General features: G+C 36.3%; 1 protein-coding gene across 1 annotated transcript; it reads right to left on the bottom strand.

The window, feature by feature from the left end:
- Positions 1 to 6,406: 6,406 nt before the first annotated feature.
- LOC115987939 (9-cis-epoxycarotenoid dioxygenase NCED1, chloroplastic) lies at positions 6,407 to 8,768 on the bottom strand. Its single transcript, XM_031111547.1, has one exon. It carries the CDS (start codon positions 8,566 to 8,568, stop codon positions 6,727 to 6,729), a length of 1,842 nt encoding a protein of 613 aa, XP_030967407.1. The 5' UTR covers positions 8,569 to 8,768; the 3' UTR covers positions 6,407 to 6,726.
- Between the last annotated feature and the right edge of the window lie 1,228 nt (positions 8,769 to 9,996).

The following is a 9,996-nucleotide window of genomic DNA, read 5'->3' as shown; positions in this document are numbered from 1 at the left end:
TATTAGTTTAGTGTTTAAGGTTTCTAACATGCTTGTTTAATTTTACATTCTATATCTTTGTCTGTTACAACTTGCAAAATGAGATTTTTATGGCTTCTTCACTAAGGATGCATACGCATACTCAAGTATGCGCACGCATGTTTTCAAACATGCATACCCATGGTTAAGTATGCGTATGCAAACTGAACCTAGATTTGGGCAGAATTTCTTGTTATATTTAATTAATTGTATTTCACATATTGCTTGATTCTATTTGACTCTATTTTAGGTTATTTAAATATGTTTATTTGCTTTCCATATTTTATTTGGTCAATCTTGCCATGTTAGGTTTAATATGATATTTTTCCTTGTGTGTTTATTTTATTTGTATTTTTCCTTTTTTTTTTATATTAATAGTATTTGTTTTATTGTTATTTAATGTGTTTCCTTTTTTGTTATAGTGTGATATTTAACATGTTGCATGTGCTCTTTTCATTTAGTGAATAATGTATGTTTAAGGTTAAGCATTAGAGCTCTCTTAATAAACTCTTTAATTAAATATGACTTATAAACATAAAATAGAGGCCGGCCCACAAGCCAGGTGATCTTAAGTGCCTAACACCTTCCCAAACCATACTTAAGCTCCAAACCCATAATCTGATATGTAGACCTATGCATGTAAGTAAGTGGCCAAAACTACGGGGTGACTCCCAAATCCTTCGTCTCCGATCCATTTGGATGAGGCATACTTCCCAAGGGGGGCATGAACCACACATGTGAGTTAAGCACTATGAGAGTGCCCTTTTCCGTAACACTCAGGCGCAAGGATCCCGGGCCGAATAGTTGTAGTTTGGTGGACCGAACTTTGATTCACCGCAGGTAAAAGGCTGTTTAAGAATCAAGTGGTGCACAGGGCATGCTTCCTACAATACATACAAACTGACAAACAAGGATATTTGTATTGAACAACAAATCAAAACAGCAAAGTAAATGCAGAGAAACAAAATAGTAAAAGCACAAAGTAACGGTTAGGGATCCTTAAATCAATGGAAAGTATTTCATTGAATTTTCTTTATTATGATTACAGTGTGCGCACTAAGACGTGATACAAGATTCAAGCAAGCTCAAAAATTACAGTCTTAAATGGTTATTCTAACCTTTAAGACTTGCAAAGTTTGATTCTTTTTGAATCCGAGTATGTGCTATAGTGGCATTTTCTAGGATACCGGGAAGAAATTTTACTAATTTTCTCTGAGTTTTCTCTCCTTGATAGAATTTTATCAATGGTTCTCCCGTTTTCAAAATTTCCCCCCTTCTTCGCAATCCTTCCCCCCTTTTTATAGTGATATTCTGGAGTCCTAGGGGAACTATTGATTCCCCCTGTTTTGCCCTCTGGTCACCAGAGGGTGTATTATGCCCATCGCTCAGCAGGTTCTGTTTCCCTGTTCTTCATCCTTTCCTTCCTTTTAGTTTTGCTTCTTTGAAAGTCTATGGCTGACTACCTATTTCGGAACATGCTGAGGTCACGCCTTTCTCGATCCAACTTTTGGCAGTTCTTCTTCCTTATCTTTTTTCTCAAATGGGCGGAATCCCATTTGCCGGTTTGAAAGTCTTCCACTGCTATTCCCTTTTTTATACTTCTTCATTCTGGTTCCTCGAGGTGCTACCCACTTGCACCATGAGAGGTCGCTAATTCTTTCCTCTTTTCTTGCTGGGTCGTTTGGCGCTTGAAAAGGACGTGGCTTCTCCTCTGTTTCTTGTGTTTCTTTTTATGTCTTTTTCTTTTGAACTGTCTTAATCTTTTGTTGACTATGCTTACACGCCTAGGGGGATCCAAGCCTTTTGGTGGTCTCTGAGGATCCCGGCTCAGCTTTCTTCTTCAATCCTCTGACATGAGCTTCTTTTCCTTTTCTTTCTTCTTTTCTCATAAGCTTCTGGGCTTCCTTTTTTCCTTCTTGATGCTTTTTTGGGCTTCAAGCCTCTTGGGCTTACCATTTCTTCTCTTTTTCGTGGCCCTCTTGCGCTTATTTCTTTGGGCTTGGGTACTGTGATTTTTTAGACCTCAACAAGCACGAGACAGTGCACTTCACTCTCCTACTCTGACTTCCTCAGAGCCTCCTTCTTAGTTAATTGCTAGGTCCTTAACTCAAATGGGTAGAAGAGGGTTAGCCAAACAGTGGGCAACTCCATCATCTATTCCGTGAAGGTAAATCTTTGCCTACTCAGCAAGAGGATTGCTAGTCTAAAGAGCACAAAAGCAAGGACTTGCACCCCTGCAAAGCAAATGGAAATCATGGTGTCAATTTACTTAACCAAAGTCATACCTACAACACAACCCAATCCTTATTTTTAAAGTTTCTATCTTACCAATATATCTGTCATTTGATCCAATAGCGTTCTGATAGATAGGAACATATTTGATAAATATTGATAACTCTCAAAAGGTGTATTACTCCTCAATCCTCCCTTCTTTACCCTTCACCCTAGCCTAAGCTAGGGCTCAAAAAATTGAATCCCTAATCTTTGCAAAGTGGCCCTCCGAAAATGGTTTTGTTCCTAAGATGCTTACTTCCATTGTAGGTATGTATTTGGATTTGAGGTCTTCCTTAAACACTATGGTACATGGCTGTCATCATTTCATGTCGTAAGGTGTTGATCAGTTATGTACCACCTCCTCTTTTTTGCTCGGCGAATAGATTTTTTTTTTTTTTTTTTTTTCTTTTCAGATAATATATAGAGTTTAATTTAAAGTAAACTATATTAATAATTTTATTGTAATTATAACGAGTCTTATAACAAAATTATGACATGTAACTTGTAATACTTATATTGAGACACTTAGTATAAGCACAACAGGTAAGGCCCAATTTTTATTTTATAAAAAAAAATATATATATGTTAAATTATTAAATAATATAAAATAAATAATTGAATTTATTTATAAAAAAAAAAATCAAGAAACACCTGGTTGTAAATTCTAATCGAAGTAATTAATTTATAAACCTTTTGAAACATTGGCAATAGAGTTCCACTTAATGCAACTATGTCAATTATTTTAAGGTACTTAAAGTAGACAACATGACATGAGGATGAACAAAAGAGAAAACAATAAAAATTGAGAAGAATTCCATTTAGAGCCACCATAGCATGTGAGATACAAATTTTATTATAGATTATCAAAGTTCAAATCACTTAGGCTCACAATATATACTCATGCCTACAATGATCAAAATTCAAATAGAACACTGAAAACGATGATAAAATAAAACAAAATTTAGTTTTGGTGGGATTGGTAGGATCCTATATGGATCCTATACGATCCTACAAAAAATGTGATCCTTGTATGATCCTAATCATTTTAGTCAGGTGGGATAGTATGATCCAAATCGTCAGGGATGAAACCAGGATTCAAACGTAGGGGGGGCCGAAGTTCTTTGTTCAAAAATTTAAAAAAAAAAAAAAAAAAATTGGAATATCAATACTAGAAGTTGACAAAGTTGTATTATTAGCATTAATTTATTAATTATTATTTGTATTTTTCTTTTGAAAAAAAAATTAATAATAGAATTTTATAATCAAGAGTTTTGCAAGTTAATTGGCACGTCTTAATAATTTCAAAGTCTAATTAATGTGTGGATGAAGCAATCAATATGTGGCATAGGAGTTGTCTCTATGGCTATAAGAGTGGAGTCATTTGAGAGAAGCATAGAGCTCTCAAGTGAGAGGGAAAAATTGGGTAAAGATTATTAGGTTTTTGTGATCTTTTTTGCTAGGATTTGTAATTGATTTGTTGTTATTGTATTTACTTAGACTGGATTTATGATTTGTCCAAAGATTTTCTTATTATCTAGATACGTGCATTTTTTTTTTTTATAGATTTTTCTTGTTATCTATTTGTTAGATTTCTTGGGTCAGTTTGTAAATTTATTTTGGGGGAGGGGGGGGGGGGAACTCTATAAATTTAAGAGCCAGAATTAAAATTCTTTTTGTTAATATACATGCTAGTATTTTTTTTTTTTTTCAAAGGTTGGAGGGGGGGCATAGGCACCCTCAACCCTTGAGTAGTTTCGTCCCTGCAAATCGTGATTTTGTCAACCATACTAAGAAGTAAGTTTCAGCATGATTTTCAACCATCTTTGATTTGCTTACATTTTGGCTCTCAGTTCTTGAGGGTTTTTGAGGATCTCTAAAAATACTTCAAGTCCTCTTTAATCTTGCGTTACTGAGAACTATTGGGATGAGGTTAAATGTAAGTTGAGAAATAGGATGTCTACATTATTATTATAGATTCAAGTAGTAAAATCAAAATTTAATGTTAATTGACTTCCTTGCTGCATGATCTACATTTTACGATAAAAGGGATTTATTGTGCTAGAAGATAATCATTTCATTTCTTTATACTTTCAAGAGAGACTTGAGGAATAGTTAAAAGAAAATGAGGAAATTGCTAATGACCTATAAGTTAAATGACATTTTCTAATGTTCCCAGTAGAATCCTCCTGTTAAAATGTAAGTCGAGTTGAATTCTCACTCTCCACTTAAAATGAGAGAGAGAGAGGATAGGATGACTTGGATCCTGACTCAGATAGCCTTATATTGATTTCAACCTCACTGAGCATAAGGGACATATTGCTTCTCAATATAAAAAACAAAATGAGAGAGCACGACTGAGCCCGCACTAAGAGTGAAGAAAACCTCAAGGCCAGTTGTCTTAGGCAACCAGTGAACAAACTAGAAAAGACACTATTCTATCTATGCTCTCTAACACTTGAAAACCCCATACTCAAAAAACTCAATGAACGGTGAACGATCCCGATCCTCCATCACACAAAATTCCCCAAAGTTTTGTAGTGGCCTATCTATCACAGTGGCTTCCATTTTAAAGACGTATGAAATGATGAAAAACCACAATTTGTAATGAAAATTGGAAAACTTGTTTGTTTGGGATGGACCCTCTGAGCACCATAGCAATTCAAGATGGGAAGTGAGCTAGCTTCCCCAATAATTGATTCTCTTGGATAAACCGCAACTTGTCGATGACATTATACCAATAAGATTGATTTGATATTGTTACAATTTCAAGAACTTTCTTACCAATCATTATTTCTAATTGTAACTGTAAAATCTAATTTACAGCAAAGTCATTGCTTGTGCACCAATGACCAATGACCAATCTGAATTTAATCTTCATTCATACTCAAGTTCAGTTCAAGCTACTATCGAGCACTTGGCAAAGTTGACTAAGAATATACCCTTTCCACGTTTGAGATTAGACTTTTTATTGACTTAAATTTCCATACGACATATCTTGCTTATTTCCTCAACTTGAAAAGTGTTGGTTTTTGTCCAATTCCTCAGTCACTAGAAATATGATGTTTCTTGCTCTGATTGGTGCTTTTTAAGAACCTAACAATTGAGGGGAACCGCCCATGACTCATCGCCACTATCAAATTCCAACCTCCCCATTGGCAACAGAACTAGCAAAGTGATAGTATTATCGTGGAATTCGATGACCTTTTTAGAGTGTTTGATCAAAAAATTATAAGGATTTAGCAGCAGTGTGTCAACGTACTTCGATTTTAATTCTCCCATATGTTGTAAATATTGAAGACTAGACGAAGTGTTGCGTATCTACATAAATAGACTAATTGACAATTGTCGGCTGTCTTATACGATTGATGCTAATTGGTCCATTCCTCTTCCTTCTTACTTGATATGCATCATGAATAACGTGTTTTATTTTTTCTTTTTTTCTTTTTTTCTTGGGGTTTAAGAACACTAAAGTGGTGGTAGTTGATTATGATTAGAAAAATTGAAAGCCTAACACTCTCTATTCCTTCATACAAAAGTTACCAAAGAGGCTGTAGAGCCAACTTAACATTTTAAAACTTTTTAATGGTCAAAATACATTGTAGGTCTTTAAATTTTAGTCTCCCTATAAAACTTTATGTGATTGTCATATAAGGGCTCATAACGAACACTTTTAAATTTTAGTGTCTAAAATTGCCTATGACGTAAATTTTTATGTTTGAACAGTATATTAAGCCTTTTAACAATGAACAAAAGCAATTTACCACTTACATTTTAAAGGCCAAAATACATTTTTAGTCTCTAAACTTTAGTCTATGAACAATTTTAGTCTTTGAAAATGTAAATTTATCATTTTTAGTTCCTACAACACTTAAAATGACTGCTTTTAGTTTTAATGTGTCTAATAGAGTGAAGACGTGTCAATTTGTCAATTTTTAGTTTAGTCATGCCATATAAGGGGACTAAAATCGCTTGTGGCCTATAAACTTTAAAAATGAAGAGTATATGTTATGAACAAAGATATGGATAATGGACATTAGAAGGCAAGTTCATATATATTATGAAGTATGGTATTTTACAACAGAGTGAAACAGAGAATTACAGAGAGAGATATATATAGACAAAGAGACACTCTCTTTTGTAAATGTGTAATTTTAACATGCACATAAGTGAATGAATAAGCAGAAACCAGCTGAGCTCAAATTCTACTAACACCCAAAAGCTACAAGCTGGTCCCCCAAAACCTTTCACATGTGAAAAACCAAAACAAAAACAGAAAAAAAGGATGAAACTGTCACTGTAAACAGAGGAGGAGATTCCGGGGACATATCTGCAAAGCATCCCTCTGGTAAATCTCTCCTACAATTTACTAATAATCTACAAACATGGATGAAAAATAATCCATGAGCATCGCAGAGAAATTCAGATAGCCTAACATTAGGCCTGTTTCTCTAAATCCTTTGAGTTTATGAAGGTTCCATGGAAACCGTAGGGAACTCTGGATGGAAGCTCAACACTGGCTTCTAGCTTCAAATTCTTAGCATTAACAATTTGAAGCTCTGATTTCCACTCCTTTTCGTCATGCACGAAAGCTAGAATATAGCCACTATCTTCATTCTCTGAATTGGGGTCATTGGGAAGAAACAAAGGCTCACCACCAAACCTCTGATCTCCATATATGTACTTCTTCACTTCACCAGTGAAAAGGTCTACTTTGGCAAAACCTGAAACTTTAGGCCATGGCTCAGCAAGTGCTAAATATGCAAACTGGGATTTCCTTCCGAGCCTGTTCCGGTTCACCATACCGGCCTCTAAGTTCACATGCTCGGCCTCCGGAATGATGGGGCGGCGCGTGGACTTGCCAGTCTTCAAATTGAGCCTAATTTCAGACAAAACACTCTTCAAACTCTCTTCACATTCATTGAAAATGGAGTCAGCTGGAGTCATGCAAGACCCAACTACAACAACCTCATTAGTCTCAGGCTCTTCCCAAGCATTCCAAAGATGGAAACAAAAGCAATCAGGAGCTTCAATCCATTTAATCTCCGAAGCATCAGTGGCATTCTTGTCCAAAACCCCGAACCTCGCAATCTTGTTCTTGTCATACATAACCGGAGAGCCACCTTTAAACATTTCGGGGAGATTGAACACAACTTGCTGATCAGGAATCACCACAACCCTCTCAGTGATTGCAAAATCATGCATCATAGTAGGCTGAGCTAAAGGGATTTCAACATCTTGTGATTTTGTCCCATCTGGTTTGAAGTGGAAGTATTTAAGGTAAGGCTTTTGGACAACATTGTAGCTTAGAGCGAAGAGGTTTCCAGAGACAGGGTCGAGTTTTGGGTGAGCAATCATTGCTGAGTCAAGCTGACCATTGAAATCATAACGCCCAACAGTTTTAAGGTCACCAGAGGGAGTGATTCGAACTTGGTATGGTAAATCATCTTCAGACATAGCCAAAAGTCGGCCATTGAAATAAACAAGGCCAGCGTTAGCCACTCCAATCCCATGGCTTTGATCAACAAGTCCAAATAGTCCACGAGCGTAGAAAAGGAGTAGCCTAGCTATGCCAGAGTGACCATGAAGCTCACCTATGGCTTTTGGGAAAACAGGACGACCAAGAGCATGTTCTTGAACGAACCGTTGTGTTTCAGTGAACCTACAAGCATAGCTAGCAGAGCCATCTTTGAATTGAACTGCATGAACCATTCCATCTCCATCGAACAAGTGGTGTCCAGCAACAGGTTCGTGAAGTGGGTTCGCGCCGTTTCGAACATAGACACCTTTTACACAGTCTGGTATTTTGCCTGTGACTGTGAGAGAGTGCTGGACTGGTTGCTCTGGTACTGGAGCAAAATTGCCTGCAATTTGGACTCTTGGGTCTGCAGTTTTGGGAAGTGGGTGTTGACTCTCACTTGAGACTATGGCAGATTCTACAGCATCCAACGCCATGGCTGCAGCTCTTTGTAAGAGATTCCATTGTTGGGGTTCACATTTTTTAGATGTTGAAGAAGTCGAAGGAAAAGAAGGAGAAGGCAAGGTCTTGGGTTTGTTGTCATTTGGGTGAGTGGTAGGAGTCACAATACTATTCGACTGTCTAGGGAATTGTAGCGTTTGGAGAGAGCAAGTTGTGTGAATGGGCTTTTTGGTGGTGGGCCTGTTCTTCAAGGAGACGGTGCGTGAAAAAGAGCCCAACCTTGAAGAAGATGAAGAAGAAGATAATAATCTAGGCTTAACGCATGTGCTAGAAGATGTTCCTGCTGGAGACGAAGCCATGGTTGTTTATTTTAGGAATAGTGGAAATGGTCTACTTGGAATGGTTTATGTGTGAGAGAGAGAATCAATTGAGATTGTATGTGTTTTGAGTATTTTATTGGGATGTGAGAGTTTGTTGTTTGCTTTTGGTTTGGTTTTGTATGAAGGAATAAAGAGTGTGAGATTGACAATGAATTGAGAGAGAGAGAGATGTGTGAGATTTGAGGAGAGAGGTGAAGGAGATGTAGAGGTTTATATAGGAGGAGAAGGGAGGCATGGAGGTCCACTTTGGACACATAAAAGATGACCACGTGTTGGACATATAAATGGGGGACTTGAAAAAATTTGCCAATAAGTGATCAAGACAAGGTGGGGGGAGCATCGTGGGGTATCGTTGCCTATTTGTATGACACGACCTCTTGCTTTTAAACACACTCTCTCTCTCTCTCTTCCTACTATATGACCAGATTAGTTTGTGTATTGTGTGTGTGTTTCAATATCATAATATAATTATACTAATAATAATAGTACATCTTTATATTATATTTGAGAAACTTCCTTAAATTTAGAACAATAACACGTGACATTGCTAACAATGACAATACCATCTACGAATTTGCAAAAAGGAAAGGAAAAGTGAGTAGTGTTTTGAGTTTGGGTAAAAAATTTTACGCACATTATTTTTCACATGCTTTAAAAAGTCACAATTTCAATTGGGAGTGTGTAAAACAGTTTTACGTGTAATAAATGCTACTTTTTGAGTTTCCGAATTGTCACATTAGTAGGGAGTAATAACTAATGTGAGTAGAAGTTAGAGAGTCAATTTTTTTTTTTTTTTTTTGGGGGGGTGGTGGTGGAGGTGGTTTGGGTGGGGAGGATTTGTTGGTCCCTTCTACACGTCTAAGTCTAACCCCGCGTTTACTCCTCAGTATAAGAGTCACCCACAGCACACGTGGCCCTTCTCTTTGTATCTCTCAACTTAGAAAATGTAAGTCACATCAATTACCCCACACGCTTGCCTCCGCCAAGTTTATATCTCATTAATGCATCAATAAATTAAAGATTAAATAAATGTAGCAACATAATAATTTTCACGATTGCTTTTCTTTTCTTTTCTTTTTTTAGTAATTGTTAGTATAACTTGTCGTGAATAATTGCATAGTAAAATTTCAATAATAAATCTATATAATAAGGATGCTATTCAAATTTTTGTAACTTGATGGTTGACACCTTAACAAATTAAGAAAAAAAAAAAACTGAGTTACTAATATTGCTTATTAAAACTCTTAAGAGTAGTAGACAAACTACTCTTCTCCAGTCAAAACACTAGTACTCTTTTCTTTAATCCACATAAAAATTGTTGGGCCATGAACTGTGTTATTCCACCTTAAAACCAAGAATCGAGTACCAGTTTAGTCCAATTTTTAAAACCATTATCATACCATTTGT

This window comes from Quercus lobata, chromosome 4 (genome assembly GCF_001633185.2).
Source record: "Quercus lobata isolate SW786 chromosome 4, ValleyOak3.0 Primary Assembly, whole genome shotgun sequence".
Lineage (NCBI taxonomy): Eukaryota > Viridiplantae > Streptophyta > Magnoliopsida > Fagales > Fagaceae > Quercus > Quercus lobata.
This window is presented reverse-complemented; position numbering and strand designations above follow the sequence as displayed.

Coding starts and splice junctions, on each gene's coding strand:
- LOC115987939 (XM_031111547.1), bottom strand. CDS start 8,568: ATGGCTTCGTCTCCAGCAGGAACATCTTCTAGCACATGCGTTAAGCCT.